The sequence below is a fragment of the Talpa europaea genome (assembly GCF_964194135.1).
Source record: "Talpa europaea genome assembly, chromosome: 4".
NCBI lineage: Eukaryota > Metazoa > Chordata > Mammalia > Eulipotyphla > Talpidae > Talpa > Talpa europaea.
The window spans coordinates 39,836,428-39,855,045 of NC_140070.1; the positions used below are offsets into that span (position 1 = coordinate 39,836,428).

General features: G+C 38.3%; 1 protein-coding gene across 1 annotated transcript in view; it reads left to right on the forward strand.

Annotated features, from left to right (window-relative positions):
• Window positions 1-18,618, forward strand: part of PPP2CB (protein phosphatase 2 catalytic subunit beta) — a gene marked incomplete at both ends in the record, with an annotated part of 29,544 nt that overhangs the window by 9,566 nt on the left and 1,360 nt on the right. Inside the window, 5 exons of the mRNA XM_084232022.1 lie at window positions 9,792-10,001; window positions 11,901-12,074; window positions 15,263-15,352; window positions 15,446-15,607; window positions 17,800-17,918. Coding sequence (XP_084088148.1) covers window positions 9,792-10,001; window positions 11,901-12,074; window positions 15,263-15,352; window positions 15,446-15,607; window positions 17,800-17,918 — 755 coding nt within the window. The remainder of the gene's footprint in view (window positions 1-9,791; window positions 10,002-11,900; window positions 12,075-15,262; window positions 15,353-15,445; window positions 15,608-17,799; window positions 17,919-18,618) is intronic.

Below are 18,618 nucleotides of genomic sequence, written 5' to 3' on the forward strand. Positions count from 1 at the left end.
TATCAATAATATAGAAATTATACTTTAACTTTATTGTCAAAATAGAGAAATAAAACTTTAAATTTAAAAAAGTCAGTTGCTATAAAAAGTAGTAAGTCCTCTATGTGTAAATTTCAGCAGAAGTGACTAATTTACACCTTTATAGTCACAGGTGCTCTTGTGTAAATAATTTCTTAGGGCATCTCAAAGAGTGACTTTCATTTTACTTTTGCATACAGGAACTGGGGTATAGGCCAGAGCTGCAGGGGGTGAGAGAATTCACCAGAGACAGAGTGGATAGCAGAACTGGCAGATCCACTGAAATACCCTGCCAAGGGGAGCATTGGGTGAGACAAGAGAGGTCTGCTGTGCTAAATGTGGGTTAGCTCCCTGGCCGGGGATCAAACTCTTGGCGTAGCAGTGATATGAGACCTTACTCTTCAGCCACTGGGGAGGCCCTCAAAAAGTGACCTTTCAATTCTTGTTAAGATTAACTGAATAAGTGATTTTTGAGGCATGATATAATTTATTCTATTAATGTTTTTATATGACAAAGTCAGTATGTTTCTATTATCCTGTTTGCTGTATTTCCCGCAGGCTTTTCCTTGTATTGCTTTTTGTAGGTTTTGTTTTGTTTTGTTGAGCCCACTGAAGCCAAGGCTTTTGAGACTAGAGAGTTTACCTGCTCCTTTTTTTATCTTTTTATTTACAATGGACAAATTGGTGAATATATGAATCTTACTCTTTAGGAATGTTTTGATACGTCAAGTAATTGCTATGTGTGTTGTACATTAGACTGAATGGTTTATCATTCTGGTAACTTTTGTCCCTTATAGATACTGTGTATTAAATAATCTTTCCTCTATTTTTGGTAATGTTTAAATAGCATTAGCTTGTTAAATTCTTAGTGTAATAAATTTGAGGATTGTCTTAACAATTTCTGTAAAAAGTTGGTTATTTGCACCTGTTGACATGAAAAACAGATTACTTAATGCTTACTAAGCAAGTGACACAGTGATTTTACTTATTTTTAAAACTCACTGCCATTATGACTTTCCCTGTTGCCAGTTCCCTTACATGTGGTTATGTTGCTCTTGAGAGACGGTTGCTAACTGTCTCAATCTTTAGACATTATGCTAGGATGTTTCTGGCTGTGGGATTTGGTGTCTGCAAATTGGTTATTTTGTTAAGGCCTTTTTTTCTTTATGTCCTGATGCTTTGGCTAGACTTAGCACTTCACCCCAGTGATTTAAAAGAGCTATACAGAGAATATAATGTGATCATATCTAAAAATTGTTAGAGCATCTTCCTGTGTGGAACTTCTGGATAGTTTTTCTTATTAAGTAGGTGAGATCAATAATATGTTTTGGTAATTTTTCTTTTACATTTATTTATTAAATATCCTTTGTAGCAAGTGTATTTCTACAATCTTTTTTTTTTTAATGCAGACCCTTTTTTTTTTTTTTTTTGAAGATATATTTATTTATACCAGCACTGGGTACAGTCAGAAATGTGAGAGGATGAGAGAATTCACCAGAGCCAGAGCGGGGAGCAGAGCAGGCAGAAGGACCAAGTACACTGCTGAGGGGAGCAGCGGGCGGCAGGAGAGGTCTGCGCGCCATGTGGGACCCTCCTCCAGTGGCCGGGGAGCAGCCGGGGATCAAACCAGCGGCTGCGTGCAGCTTCGCAACCCAGTGCTCAACCGCTGCGCCACTGGGGAGGCCCTCTATAATATTCTTAATGGCTACTTACTATTCCATTTTGAGAATATACCATGTTTGTTTTAGCTATCCAATGGACATTTATACTTTACAGTTTTTTTCCTTAAAAGTAAACATTGTTTTACTGATATTTATCTGATACTACTCACAGTTTAAAAATCTAGAAGTCTAGTTGCTTGCTCCACTGTGTAATTATTAAGCTTTGTGTGTGTAACAGAAAACCTGAAATAATAAGGGCTTAACCAAGGTAGCGGTTTGCATTTTTCTTACGTACAGGAAAATCCAGAGATAAAATCAGTTCATGATGTATGGCAGTTCCACACAGTTTACCAGGAAACTAGACATCTTGCTTTATTAGTTTTTTGTGACTTCTGCAAGCTGAGTGGCTTTAATCAACAGAAAAATACTCCCCACAGCCCTGAAGGCCAGAAATCTAAAATCAAAGCATCGACCTCTGGAGGCTCTGAGAGAGAATCCATTCCTTGCTTCTTACTGCTTCTGGCAGCTGCTGTCATTCATTGACCACATTGTTTCAGTCCACCTCTGTATCTGTCTCGAATCTCTGTCTTTTCCCTTTTTTTTTTTAAGATTTTATTCATTTATGTTGAACATTTTTTCATATGCCTGTTGGCCATTTGTATTTCCTCTTTGGAGAAGTTTCTTTTTAGCTCTTCTGCTCATTTTTTGACTGGATTATTTTCTTTGTTTTTGTTGAGTCTTGTCAGCTCTTTGCAGATTTTTGTGATCAGTCCTTTATCATTAGTGTTGTGTACAAAAATTTTCTCCCAGTCGGTGGGATTTCTCTTTGTTTTGGTTATTGTCTCTTTTGCTGTACAGAAGCTCTTTAATTTGATGTAGTCCCAGCTGTTTATCTTTGCCTTCACTCTCACTGCTTTGGGTGATGTGTCTGTAAAGATGTCTTTGAGGTGCAAGTCATGTAGTGTTTCGCCTATATTTTCTTCTCAAAACTACAATGAGGGCCTCCCCGGTGGCGCAGTGGTTGAGCGCTGGGTTGCGAAGCTGCCTGCAGCCTCTGCAGCGCCGGTTCGATCCCCGGCTGCTCCCCGGCCACCGGAGGAGGGTCCCACATGGCGCCCAGACCTCTCCTGCCGCCCGCTGCTCCCCTCGGCAGTGTACTTCGGTCCTTCTGCCTGCTCTGCTCCCCGCTCTGGCTCTGGTGAATTCTCTCACCCTCCCGCGCTTCTGACTGTACCCAGTGCTTGTATAAATAAATAAAAAATAAAAAAATAAATCTTTAAAGAAAAAAAAAACAAACAATGAGGCTACTGCCAAAAAGCCCCAAAACATTAAAAAAAAAAAAAACTACAATGAGATACCATCTCACACCAGTGAGAATGGCACATACTAAAAAAGCTAGCAACAACAAATGTTGGCAAGGATGTGGAGAAAAAGGAACTCTCCTGCACTGTTGGTGGGAGTGCAGACTGGTCCAACCACTATGGAAAGCTGTGTGGAGATTACTCAATCTACTAAAGATAGAGCTTCCATATGATCCAGCAATTCCACTCCTAGGTATTTACCCAAAGGACACAGAAACATTAATTCCAAAGCGCACCTGCACCCCTGTTTATAGCAGCACTGTTTACAATAGCTAAGCGTTGGAAACAACCCAAATGCCCAAAAATAGATGGCTGGATCAAGAAAATGTGGTACATACACACCATGGAATATTACTCAGCATTCAAAAAAGATAAACACATGCAATTTGCAGCAACATGGATGGAGCTGGAAGGGATCATGCTCAGCAAAATAAGCCAGAAAGAAAAAGAAAAATACCGGATGGTCTCACTCATAGCAGGAATCTAGACAACCTAAATAAGGGACTAGGAAAAAGAATAACTATAAGAAAGAAAAAAATCAAAATCAACAAACAACTATGAACCAGAGACACACTATGGGAGGAGGGGGGAAGGGATTGGGGTCAAAATATGGGGGTTGCAATGGTATGGGGAATATAAAAATAAAATAAAGAAAAAGATTTTATTCATTTATGCATACAAGAACTGGGTGTAGGCCAAAGGTGCAGGGGGTGAGAGGATTCACCAGGGACAGAGTGGGGAGCAGAACAGGCAAATCTACTGAAATACACTGCTGAGGGGAGCAGCAGACAAGACAGGAGAGGTCTGCTGTGACATGTAGGTTAGCTCCTTGGCCGGGATCTAACTCATGCCTCAGTGGCTTCCAATAGCTTGATAATGCTGAGACTTTAACACCTGTGCCACCAGGGAGGCCCCTTCTGTTTTGTTTTTGTTTGTTTTTATTTATTTATTTTATTTATTTATTTATGCAAGAACCAGGGTACAGACCAGATGTGCGGGAGAGTGAGAGGATTCACCAGAGACAAGGCTCAGCAGACCTCTCCTGTCTCATCTGCTACTCCCCTTAGCAGTGTATTTCAGTAAATCCCCCTGTTCTGCTCCCCACTCTGTCTCTGGTGAATATTCTCACTGCCTGGCACCCATGGCCTACACCCCAGTTCTACCCAAAACAAAACCAAAAAGAAAGAAAAAAGAAATAGTGGAAATGGCTATTGGGGAGAAATGGGAGATGAGTAATGGGCCTGATGGTGACCAAATCATGCATCAGGACTGCACACTGATAGAGGGATGTTTGGAAAGCCAGAGTATACCCCATCCCCTATGGCAATGAAATGAGTTCTTACAAACTTCAGAGGTAAATGCAGTTTGTAGGCATTCTGCACTACACACTCTCTCGAGGGTTCTCCTAACTCCTATCTTGACTACCAAAAAAAAGACTGAAGATGAAACTATATTGACTTTTTTTTAAAGATTTATTTATGCATACAAGAACTGGGGTGTATGCCAGAGGTGCCGGGGTGGTGGTGAAAGGATTCACCAGAGACTGAGTGGGGAGCAGAACAGGCAGATCTACTGAAATACACTGCTAAGGAAAGCAGCAGGCAAGACAGGAGAGGTCTGCTGTGCCCTGCAGGTTAGCTCCCTAGCTGGGGAACATATTCATGTTGAACAGTGGCTTGAGCTGTGGCTGGTGATAGCTTGATAGGGCTATGTCTTTAACCCCTGCGCCACCAGGGAGGTCCTTGAACTACCTTGACTTTAAAACTGTATAGCTCCTTGGGGAAAAGAAGTTGGTCTCGATTGTGGTAGAGTGGGAGTTAAAATGTTACTCACAAAATACTGAAATAAATAGAACTTTTAGACTACTCAGCAATGAGTGAGAAGCAACAATATGGCAAACAAATTTTAACAAGCAAGCAAAAAGAAACAGTTTTGGAAATAAAATAGAAAGAACTAGAGGTGAAAAAGCAAAATCTTACCCAAGGAACAGGAAAAAAACTCCCCATGTTTGCTTAAGTGGTAGAACAACACTTTATAATGTGGATTTAATGAAAGAAACTCAAAGACCACAGAGTAGCACAAACTAGGAACAAAAAAAAAGTAGTAATTATAAAGAAACAGAATAGACATGACAAAAAAAATCTTAGCTGCATTGCCAAAGAAAAAATTTAGGATAATTACAAGGATTGCAGGTATAAACAAAAGAGATTCGACAAACCTGACTAAAAAACAATTCGACTGATTAGTTTCTGAAATAGGAAATTTGACAAAGAGAACAGAAAAAGTATTCTACTTCATGTTAAGAAAAAATCCCTGAATTAAGAAATTAAGAATTAAGCCTCCACAACCATGAAAACTAACTTTCTGTTGTTTCTGAGCTACTCAGCCTATGGCATTTTTGTGATAGCACCTTGAATAGACTTACGATACCAATGGTTATAAAATTTGTAAAGGAAAAAAACAGTTGTCATTTTAAATAGAAGAGAATCTAAATTATCAAAACTACTTAAACATGTTTTCAATTTACAAGTGCGTTTTGTAAAAATGTGTAAGAAATGTTTTCTTGGGCCTCCCCGGTGGCGCAATTGTTGAGCGCTGGGTTGCGAAGCTGCTCCCTGGGTTGCCCAGCTGCTCCCTGGCCACCGGAGGAGGGTCCCACATGGCGCGCAGACCTCTCCTGCTCCTGCTGCTCCCCTCAGCAGTGTTCTTCAGTCCTTCTGCCTGCTCTGCTCCCCGCTCTGGTTCTGGTGAATTCTCTCACCCTCCCGTGCTTCTGACTGTACCCAGTGCTTGTATAAATGAATAAATAAATCTTTTTTTTAAAAAAAAAAAGAAATGTTTTCTTAAGCCACCCCTTCTAATTAAGTATAAATTACCTTGGATTACATCTAACAGCAGCAACAAGTAGTAGATATTATTGAACAGATTATGAAACTTGATTTAATAAAAGGAAATCTAAATAAATGATCAATACCATAGTCACCTGTGGGGAAAGACTTGGTATTTTTTAGATGTTCATTTATTCCAAATTATGAATTAATACAGTTTCAATCAAGATCTCAAGATTTTTATACAACTTGACAGTTTAGTTATAAAATTCATATGGAATAAAGTTCATGTGGAAGGGCTAAAGTAGTCAGTTTTGAATGAAAGGGATTAAGAAAGGAATCTCTCTTCCATGTTATGGTTTATTTAATAGTAATTAATTCAGTCTGTTATTGACCCAGAGTTGGAGACCAAGGAGAATGGAACCTGGGACAATGAACTAAAGTGCTGATACTAATTTTGGGAAGTGAAAACCCATATAGATGAAGTGAAGAGAGAAAATAAGCCAGGAAGTGCCGGAGACCAGCTCCAGTGAACAGGCTGAGGATATGAACCCGAAAGAACCTGTAAATAAAGAACTGATAGACACAAAATAGAGTTTAAGAGAAGTAGGACCCAGGGGACGCAAGGCCTCTCATCCTGAGCTCAAGTGTCCCAAGTGCCAGGCGTAACTCATTTTTATTGATATAAACAGTCCCCCTGCCCTTCTTGTTAGTTATTAGACAGTGAATCATTCTCTTAGTATTTAGCCTTGTCTGGGCATACATACATTACTTTTTAATTTTGCGTTATCGAGTATATTATACTCCCTTTTTAATCTCGCCTGCTTCTCAGGCTTAGCTTTGCTGACACAAGAAAGGACATCATGGTCTGGCCAGTCTTCCAGTCATGACCTTGACATTCTCCTTGTGTCAGCATCTCATGCCTTAGGGGTCTCCAACAAAGAAGAGCTGTGAAGTAATGTGATGTGATACATTACCTTGGGAGGTGGAACTATGTCCAAATCCAGAGAGATCATACCTCACAGAAGTCCCTAAAAGGGAAAACAGTTTATTTCTCTGGCTCCCTTTCCTCCCTACCCCTTCCCAATGGACAGGTTTCATTGCACTGGGAGATGACTCACTCACTTCAAGATTGTACCATCTAATTCATAGCACCTGCTTAAGAAGCCACATCCCACCATGTGCCATTCCAGCCATCCCTGGAAGTAGAGGAATAGCTCAGCATAGGTCTGAGTGAGGACCAAGCAGATCCAGGGCTTAAGCTTAGACTCCTACCAGCCCAGGGTCTAGGCAAGGGAACCATCAGCCATAATAGCAGAGCAATTCAAGAGTGAGGCAGTTTCTTCAGAAGAACGAATGTTAAGAGAATCTTAGACAATGTAAATTCCAGGGTTACCTTTATGACCTCTGTAAGAACAGTTTCTAAAACAAGACCCAACAGCACACATCATAAAAAGGGTAGAGAGATAAATTTAGCTATCTTAAAAAAAAGTTTAGAAAAAGCATTAACCACAAATTTAACTAGAAACACTATGAGCCATCAGCCTGAGACTAAGAGAAGAGACTTAAAATGCATAAAACCAATAAAAGGTAATTCTCCCAAATTCATAATTCTACCAAAAATGGCACACATCAGTAGGAAAAATATAAACAACCAAAAAAAAAAAAATTAGGCTAATTTTGTTTTTTTTTTGTTTTTTTTTTTGTTTTTTTGTTTTTGTTTTTAAGAGGCATGTATTATTTATTTATTTGTTTGTTTGTTTGTTTATACAAGCACTGGGGACAGTCAGAAGCACGGGAGGGTGAGAGAATTCAGCAGAGCCAGAGAGGGGAGCAGAGCAGGCAGAAGGACCGAAGTACACTGCTGAGGGGAGCAGCGGGCGGCAGGAGAGGTCTGCGCGCCATGTGGGACCCCCACCCAGCAGCTGGGGATCGAACCGGCGCTGCAGAGGCTGCGGGCAGCTTCGCAACCCAGCGCTCAACCACTGCGCCACCGGGGAGGCCCTAGGCTAATTTTGTGAGTAGGGGACACACACACAAAATACAGTGACCAATAAACATGAAAAGCTGTTTGTAAAAAAGTTAATTAGAGGTGCAAATGAAAAGATCTCAGTACATACTAATTGGCAAAAATGTTAAAGTCTGTTGACAAAGAAGCAGGCCAACAGGCACCTAGAATAGTACAGAGAAACTCAAATCCATGTTTTTAAACTGCTTTTTAGATTATCAAGTCCCTGGTGGGGCAGAGAAATGTCTGTCCCTACAATTCTACTCACCCATCATTTGGCTCACCTTTACTGGGATCTACTTTAAGTTTCAGTTGGGGCCTTTGACTTGCTGCCCTGTATCATTTTCAATACCATCATCACATTCATGATAGGGCTGTTTCTTAATTGCTAAATTAGCCCAGTTCTTACCTCTTGTTTGTCACGGCTTTCTGTTTCTGATATTTCATGGATCTGGAAACATGATAGTGTTTTAGGATTTTGTACATAAGTAAACAGACCCAGAATAAGACCTAAGCATTTTGGCAGGTTGATTACATATATCTTTTTACATACCTGTTTTACTAGAGGCCTTTGGGAGGCCTTTTTAATTTTCTTTCTGACTCTGGGGTCTTACTCATTAGGCAAAGTTGCTAGATGGATGAGGAGTAATGAAATTTAATTTAGTCAGTACATATGTCATTGTTTACATTATAAATTCTATCCTTCAGAGTCTCCTAATGGTATATGCTAAGTTAGCTCATTAAATACAAAATATTTGGAATAAAGAAGTTGAACATTGGGCTTCCCTGGTGGCGCAGGCGGTTGAGCGCAGCTCTGTGAAGCTGTCCGCAGCCTCTGCAGGTGCAGGTTCAATCCCGGCCAACTGGGGAAATACCACATGGCAGGGCAGACCTCTCCTGTCTTGCCTGCTGCTCCCCTCAGCAGGGTGTTTCTGACGGTCAGCCTGTTCTGTTCCCTGCTTTGTCTCTGGTGAATCTTCTCACCCACACATCTGGCCTGTCCCAGTTCTTGTATGCATGGGGTAAAAATGTTTCTTTGTGAAACAAATTGAATAATTTGTGCCTTTTTTATTCACCTGTTTTAACCTGTGAGTAAGATTACTTTTATTGGGATGCAGTTCCTATACCATATAATTCAGTCATTTATAGTGTACATTCGGTGACTTCTAGTTCTTTTGCAGGTATACATGCATCCATCACCACAATATTGGAACATTTTAATTACCCTCAAAAGAATCCCTGTACCTCTTAGCAACTATTCCCAGCCCCCCTAGCCCTAGGCAGCACTACTCTTTCTATCTCAGTAGACTTGCCAATTCTGGACATTCATGTAAATAGTCATACAGTATATGACCATTTGTGACTGATTGCCTTTTTTAACTTGCAGTGTTTTCAGAGTTACATCATGTGTCAGTACTTCATTTCTTTTTCTTGCTGAATAATATTCTATTGATTGGATATACTACATTTTATTTACCTGTAGTTTCTACTTTGTGTGGTTTGTACTTTTTGGCTATTGTAAATAATGTTGCCAACGGAAGTAAAGAGGTATGTTTACGTATGTTCATAAGTATATGTCTGGGAGTGGAATTGCTAGATCACATGGTAATTCTGTTCTTAACATTTTGAGGAACTACAACTTTAGAGGAACTACCACTTTTAAGGAACTACCACTTTTCCATAGCATCTATGCTGTTTTACTCTCACACCCACAGTGTGTAAGACTTCTGCACCCACACAAACACTTGTTACTATCTGTCTTAGCCATCCTAGTAGCCATGACAAAGTGGTACCTCACTGTGTCTTTTAAAAGAATAAAGCTTAAATCACACCTCAGATGTTTTTCCCCAGCTTGCATTTATGATAGAAATTTATGATAGAATTTCTTTAATTGTTGATTTTATTTTTCTAACAGGCCAAGGAAATTTTAACAAAAGAATCAAATGTACAAGAGGTTCGTTGTCCTGTTACTGTCTGTGGAGATGTACATGGTCAATTCCATGATCTTATGGAACTCTTTAGAATTGGTGGGAAATCACCAGATACAAATTATCTATTCATGGGTGACTATGTGGACAGAGGTTATTATTCAGTGGAGACTGTGACTCTTCTTGTGGCATTAAAGGTATGATTAATGAAATTCCATTTTTTTCCCCAAGCTTTAAATCAGTAAAAGGCAAGCATTGGAAGTATTGCATATCATCTCTTCTGTTATCCATTCAGTTTTATAACTTCAAATACTAGTTGATTTTACATCTTTTAAAAGAGAGAGAATGATACCTCAGACTTCCCCTGCTTGATTCTGATAAATCATTTTCTTGGGTAATCCATAACTGAAGTCTTTTTTTTTGTTTTGTTTTTTTTTAATAGAGGCTTTTTTTTTTTTTTTTTTTTTTTTTGCTTATACATGCACTGGGTACAGTCGGAAGCATGGGAGTGTGAGAGAATTCACCAGAGCCAGAGCAGGGAGCAGAGCAGGCAGAAGGACCGAAGTACACTGCTGAGGGGAGCAGCGGGCAGCAGGAGAGGTCTACGTGCCATGTGGGACCCTCCTCCAGTGGCCGGGGAGCAGCCGGGGATCGAACTGGCGCCGCAGAGGCTGCGGGCAGCTTCGCAACCCAGCGCTCAACCGCTGCGCCACCGGGAAGGCCCCATAACTGAAGTCTTAGAATAATTTTTTATACTCAGTCAAAACATCTCTTTTTTTAAAAAAAAAGTATCTTAAAATTTTCCTTGTCAAGTCTTACTTGTGACTGTTTTTACTATTACTACACAATTTATATCTTTATCTGTTCACACTTCAATAACATGGTAACATATTTCTGCTTCTGAGATCTGATTCCCTCCTAATGTACTTTGCCCCTTATATAAGCTGTCAGATTAAATCTTACTTAAAACTTCCACCTTATTCTTTGCTCCCAAACTGATTCCATGTTGCCCGGAGCTCAGACTCCTTGTCTAGTTCTCTATAAACTAGCCTGAATTTGCCTGCCAAGAATTAGCATAAACGCTTTACCTCAAAGAGTTTAAATGTTTAAATGCTCAACCTATTATCTCTGTTACCTGATTTCTTACCCTTTCTGCCAAAACTCATGTAAAGTCCCAACTCCTTTTTCTTCTGTGAAGCTTTGTACCATATTTACCTCACCCTTCTGCTCTAAATTACCATGAAACTTACTTCTTTACATAATGGTTTATTGCCTTCTGTTATTTCTTTCTTGTACCTCTCAGTCCCCTGAAGAGCACATGTCATGTATTATACTTCTGTGGACTTGTCATTTAGCATTAAGCACTGATTTTAATGTTGAACACATAATGGATGTTTAGTAAATATGTATGAATAAAAGTATTTGCAACTTTTGATTAATTTGGTTTACAGAATCTGATGTTTTTTCATATTTACCAGACAGATTCCTAGCTAAATAGTGTGCTATAGGTATTTTTCTGTGTTTTGTTATTTCTAGAATCTTAATACATTTGAAATCTTGCCCAGATTTGGCAAGGGCTGTTGTTTGTTTTTGTTTTTTTTTTTTTTTTTTTTTGGTGTTTTTTTTGTTTGTTTGTTTGTTTTTGTTTTTGGCAAATGTAATCTTCCTGTGGGAAATAAAAGTTGAAAAGAGGAAGAAATTAAGACTATAGAACAGTTTGTCCCAGGTCCAGATTTCTGATTTTTAGTACCCATTCAGCAGTAAGAAAATCAGTGTTCCAGAAAGACATAGAAGATTGTATTTGAAACAATGAATCAAATGTAAGTTTACTATAATTATATAGTTATCAGTTAGTAAGGAATCCATTGAAGGTGGTATAAGTAATAATGCAGGATGACTACAGGAATTATTTTAATCAAAAGGACCTGACTACAAATGAAAAAAAAATTACTATTAAAAAAAACTAGCATTTAATTTACTAGCAGAGAAAAGAGCCATTTAAAGAAATGAGTTAGATGTTAATGTGCTTAACATGAAACTATTGATAGTAAAAATAGTGCTTTTTGCCATGGATTTATTATGCTTTTTTTCTCCAGGTGCGGTATCCGGAACGCATTACAATATTGAGAGGAAATCACGAAAGCCGGCAGATTACCCAAGTATATGGCTTTTATGATGAATGTCTGAGAAAGTACGGAAATGCCAATGTTTGGAAATATTTTACAGATCTATTTGATTATCTTCCACTTACAGCTTTAGTAGATGGACAGGTATGTGTGAGTATACTTACATGTCTTGCAAAGGCAAGGTGAGCTAAAAATAAGATTTTCTAATTTATGGTCTAGACTTTCACATGACTTAAGTTTCCATGTCTTTTTGGCCTTTTCTGCCTCTTTCCCTGTGAGATTTCAGAACAGGAAATAGGATAAGTTTTATACACTTTGAGATCAGCAGATTTCCCTGTTCTCAGATAATGTATAGTCTTTTGACCAAAGAATGTGCCACTTTTTTTTATTACAAGAATGGTAAATAAGGGGCCTCCCCGGTGGCGCAGCGGTTGAAGGCTGGGTTGCAAAGCTGCCTGCAGCCTCTGCAGCACCGGTTCCATCCCCGGCTGCTCCCCGGCCACTGAAGGAGGGTCCCACATGGCACGCAGACCTCTCCTGCCGCCCGCTGCTCCCCTCAGCAGTGTACTCCCGGTCCTTCTGCCTGCTCTGCTCCCCACTCTGGCGCTGGTGAATTCTCTCGCCCTCCCGTGCTTCTGACTGTACCCAGTGCATGTATAAACAAACAAACAAATAAATAAATAAATAGAAACATGCCTATAAAAAAAAAGAAAAAAAAAAGAATGGTAAATAAATGCTTGAGATCCCAATGTGCAATACTAGTAAAACAAAGCAGTTTATTTTAACTGTCTACTATGTTTGCTGGTTACCATTAATAACTTTTTATTCCTAGTTTCATAATTGTAAGTAGTAATATTGTTATTAACACCTTCTTGACTAAGAAATGAATGCTCTTGTTCCCACCTGTAACAAGTACTATAGACATAATATAAAATATTCAAAAGTATAAGAAAAATGTGTATACTTTTTCTGTTATCCCAATTTCTAGAAGTTATGACTGAGCATGAACTGACTTGAATTTCAATTTTAATTTAAAGCATGCAATAACTGTACAGTTCTTAAACTATTATTTAAAAAAAACCAGAGCTGTCTGGGGTATAATAGATTCCCTTTGATACTGTATGTGGGAATATAATTTCGTTATGGTCTTTTCTGTGTGATCCAGATGGTCCATCTTTTCCCAGTCATTATTTTGGAAACCACAATAATTTATTTTAAAGGACCATATTTTGCCTAGACTTTCTAAAATGAATTTAAGGGATGTTAAATTTTAATTTAGGATTTTAATTTTAATCTTCATTAACATAATTAATAAATTATTTTAGGACAGTCTAACACCATTGATAGTGAATCTAGCTTTTTAAATGGGTATATTAGAGCTTTTATTTATTGAATGTGGTTCAAGTCAAATTATATCTTTTTCCTTCCCCAGCAACTTAGCTTTAATGAGTCATTGATTTTTCCTATCATAGAATTTTTAAGGAATAAAACTGTCATATACACACATTATTGGTGACAGGTTAGTGTTTATAAAATGTAGTTATAGAAACACTATACACTCCAGAAATCAGGTGGATACATAGAGCATTTAAACAATGTGACAAACCTACTTAACAGATAGATAGTATAGACTTTAGTATACAGGTACCCAGTAAACAAAACCGAATAATCTCACATATCCACCTTCCTTCGCTTCTTCCTCTCCCCCGTCTTGCCTTTCCTTCCCTGCTTTCTTTTCATCTGTCTATCCATCTATCCATCTGTCTATCATGTGTTAAGTGACAGTCTCTAATTGAAAGTAGAACAAAACTCAGACTAGAAATTAAACAGAAAAGGGAAATGAAAATTCTGCTTGCTTGGGAACTTTTACAATCTTCTGACAATCAGAAAATAAAAGGTAAGAATTTAAATTGTTTCTCAGTGAGAGTTGGAAGTATGGGTATAGACCAAAACTTGGATGTTATCAAGAAGTGAAATGGAAGGAAATACATAGCCTTACATCTGTTTTGTAGCAAAAGTGAAAAGAAATAATGTGATGCCAAAAACAGGGTTTTTTTTAAAAGTCTACTGGAAAAGAAATGGTCAAACTGGTATAGAAAAAAAAAGGGAGGGTGACAGAAAACAGTAGGGATGAGAAATAAGATTATTACTGTAAATATAGAGGCAGTTATGTATTATAAAAACAGGTACATTCAGTAAACTTGAGAAGCTGAATGAAATGTGTCAGAGCAGAACATGATTATGAAAGTATTTTTGAAACTAGATCAATGCAAATAGACTACAAGACTTAGGGGGGAAAATGGAAAAGTAACCAAGTCTAGGTAGTTAGTTTCATAGGTGAATTCCCAAGCCTTTAAGGAACAGAAAAATGGAAAGCTCAAAACTCACTCTGTACAGCTAGTATGACCCCATTTGACCAAACCAGACTTGGCAAGCACATAAAATTAGACCAAAAACATTTGAAAGAAAGTCCCTTTATCTTATTATTTAAAACTCATTTACTAAGGTATAAAATAAAATTGTATTAATTGGATAAAGAAACTGTACTTATCAGCAAAACATCAGAAACCCCATCAAAGTAGGGAAAAAGATACTGTCTAAAACTATTGTGTCTGATTCACAATCCCTAGAGGATGGACCTGAGAGTAGGTATTTTACCAAAAACATAAATCTTGTGATACTCAGTTTTGATTTTGGAAATCCTTGTGTTTATATTGAGCAACATCAACAATTAAAAAGTAGGGCCTCTCTGGTGGCGCAAGGGGTTAAGACAGCACAATGAAGCTATTGGCAGCCACTGTAGCACGAGTTCGATCCCTGGCCAGGGAGCTACCCACATGGTGCAGCAGACCTCTCCTTACCCGCCCGCTACTCCCCTCAGCAGTGTATTTCAGTCAGTCTGCCTGTTCCCCGCTCTGTCTCTGGTGAGTCCTCTCACTGGCCTGTATCCCAGTTCTTGTATGCATAAATAAAACTAAATTTTTAAAAAAGCATTAAAAAGTACAAGTACTAAGAAAAAGGCAAAAATATTTTTGCGGAAACATACACAGAAATCTTGGGAAATGAAAAATTATTGGCATTACTGACATGAATCAGGGTGTTTGCTGTAAGATGGAAAAAATACACATCAGCAGTAACAATAGAATACAATGCTGAGTCACAGGGATCGAGGGACATTCCTTTCACTTAAAAGGAAAAAAAGTCACTATGAAACACCTAAAATTAAATTTCATTTTGAAAAGAAGAGCTGTTTGGATTGGCATTTGTAACCATTACTTATTGTCCATTAACTTTTAAGAATTAATAAAAATATTCTCTAAATTTATAAACAGATTTTCTGCCTCCATGGTGGCCTGTCTCCATCCATAGATACACTGGATCATATAAGAGCCCTGGATCGTTTACAAGAAGTTCCACATGAGGTAAATAAACTTCATTTTTAGAAGAAATATAATCGTATTGTGGTAAAGCTAAATTATAATAACTTACAACATGTACTTAATTTTCTTGGCCAGGGCCCAATGTGTGATCTCTTATGGTCAGATCCAGATGATCGTGGTGGGTGGGGTATTTCACCACGTGGTGCTGGCTATACTTTTGGACAAGACATTTCTGAAACTTTTAATCACGCCAACGGTCTCACACTGGTTTCTCGTGCTCACCAGCTTGTAATGGAGGTATGTCCTTTTCCTACAGGATGATGATCTTTATTTGAAATAAACATGTATGTCTGTAGTAAGACTTCGTGACTTAGAATATCAGAAACATCGTTCCCAATACCGAAATAAAAGGAGAAAAAACTTGGCTAGTATTTGCAAGCAGGGAAAGTTTTAGTTAGCCAAACCAGAATTATAATTCACATTTGAAATTAATTTAGGCTTAATGAAAAGTTGCAAAAATAGCAGCAAGGAATTCCCTTGTAGCCTACATTCAAATTCCTTCCTTATCTTATATTTGCTTTATCATTTTGTCTCTCCCTCCCTGTCCCTTTTCTCTCATATACATTACTTGATTTTGAACTGTTTGAATATTAGTTATAGACATGATGGTCCTTTACTCCCAAATTTCCTTGTGTACTTAATATAAATAAGGACTTTCTGTTATATAACCACAATGTAGCTAGCATTGATGTATTTGATTGTCATTAATGTCCTTTATAGCAAAATTTAATTGTGTATGTGCTTATATAATCTAATCCTGAATTGAGCTATTCTGTCTCCTTTGATATGGAAATAATTCTTCAGATTTTCTGTTTTGCATTTTTTAAGTTTTAGTTTGTAGAAATAGTCTTCATATGGTTTGACTGATACTGATGATTATAGGCTTAGGGTATGTATTTTTTTTTTTTAAGATTTATTTATTTATACAAGCACTGGGTATAGTCAGAAGCGCGGGAGAGTGAGAGAATTCACCAGAGTCAGAGTGGGGAACAGAACAGGCAGGCCGACGAAATACACTGCTGAGGGGAGCAGCGGGCGGCAGGAGAGGTCTGCACGCCATGTGGGACCCTCGCCTGCGGCCAGGGATTGAACCGGCGCTGCGGAGGCTGCGGGCAGCTTCGCAGCCAAGCGCTCAACCGCTGCGCCACCAGGGGAGGCCCTGGGATATGCATTTTTGGTGGATATACCACAGAAAGATGTTGTGTCCTTCTCGGTCCCATCCTGTCAGGGCTTGTAAAATCTTTTTGTATCACTGCTAGTGGTATTAACTTGGATTACTTAGTTAAGGTAGTATCTCCCAGATTTCTCTACTATGGTGTTACTAATTTGTAAATATTAAAGGAATATAAACAGAAAATCATCCATCCATGCCAAAAGGGAGTGCCTTCAAGATATTAGAGTGAATTTCACAGACCCATAGAGGCAAGAGGAGGGTATAGAAAATAAAGAACAAATTTATATGGTAAAGATAAATCTAATTATATCAGTAATTATAAGAGATGAAGAATTTTACTTCCCTAAAAGACAAACTCTCAAATTAGATAAATAACAGAATGTGTCTATTATTTGGGATGTATCTACAAGATATCACCACATTCCCTAGAAGTAGGGGTGGAAACTTGTGTAATCCTCTATCAATTTAGATAATTATCCAAAAGACAGTTAATAATGAATCAGAATAGGTGCTAAAACAAAAGGCAGAAATAGTCACTAATTGATGAAAAATGGGTGAGCTCTCTGGAAGGAAATAATTCTGAATTTGTAACTACCTAATAATAGATTGAAAGTATTAATAAAGCAAAAGTTGACATAAAATATGAGGAAAAATTGAGAAATCTGTCATCGATGTGGGAGAAATTTGAAAATACATCTTAGCCAAGATCCTAAGCAGAAAATAAGTAGAAAAAGCAATACTGTGCTCACATAATACAGCCCATACCCAACAGCACAGTATTATGGTAACCATATAAGTATTATGGTAACCATATGTTAACATATAACCATATAAGATAACAGAACACTGCATTTCCATAGAAAGTATTTGTAACTTTTATTAGTTTTCTAAGTTTACTGTATCAGGGTTTTGGTTTTTGGGTTTTTTTAAGATTTATTTATACATACAAGAACTGGGGTGCAGGCCAGAGGTGAGGGGTATGAGAGTATTCACCAGAGACAAAGCAGGGAGCAGAACAGGCAGATTGACTGAAATACGCTGCTGACAGAAGCAGCGGGCGAGACCTGAGAGGTCTGCTGTACCGTGTGGCTTAGCTCCCTGGCTGGGGATTGAACTCATGCTGCAGTAGCTACTGATAGCGTCATAGTGGTGAGACTTAACCCCTTGTGCCACCAGGGATGTCTCTGTGTCATGGTTATTTTATATTACAGTAATATTATGGTGAAATATTGAAAAAAATTTTTTAATGCTGCAGGGATACAATTGGTGTCATGATCGGAATGTGGTTACCATTTTCAGTGCACCCAATTACTGTTACCGTTGTGGAAACCAGGCTGCTATCATGGAGTTAGATGACACTTTAAAATATTCCTTGTAAGTAACTTTAAAGTTTAAATGGAAAATTTTAGAAGGAAAAATTTAAACGTAAATTGAGGGAGAGATGGGGGCTACAAGAGTCTACGGTAAAGGACTAAGTATGGGTGATTAAGTGGTGCGGATCAGGTGATAACATATATCTAAGGGAGGTGTGATCCTATTCCCTTAAATCATGAACTGTGTTGTAAATCAGTGTTACCACAATAAAGGGGAAAAATAAAAATACTAAGCAAAAATATATAATTATTAAAAGTGTAGGATTTCTGCTTCTGAAATAGTAAAGAATGTGGCCAGCCCTCTCCCCAATAAAAACAATCATTTAACTAAAGGAACTTCTATTGAATGGTTCTCTCAAGTTTTTGAAATTGTCCTTACATGCATATAGAGAAACACTTATTTTAGAAAACCTACTAAAATCTCAGGGGTAACAGCCAGTCTGTGGAATTTAAGCCACAACATGCTCCCTCCCCCTACTTCCAGGTTCTTGGCCAGAAAGTGATCCAGGCATTCTACTCTGTGGGTGTGATCAAGAGCATGGGGGTTTCTCCCTCTTCCTATTTCTCAGTTGAGGGGGGAAACGTAGTGGGGAAGACAGTGTCAGGGTGCCACCATATCTTACCTACCCCAGTTCTGGGTTACAGAGTCTATTCCTTGTGTCTGTACTCGAAGAGCAGGTTGAGGTCTCCCTCCACCTGTC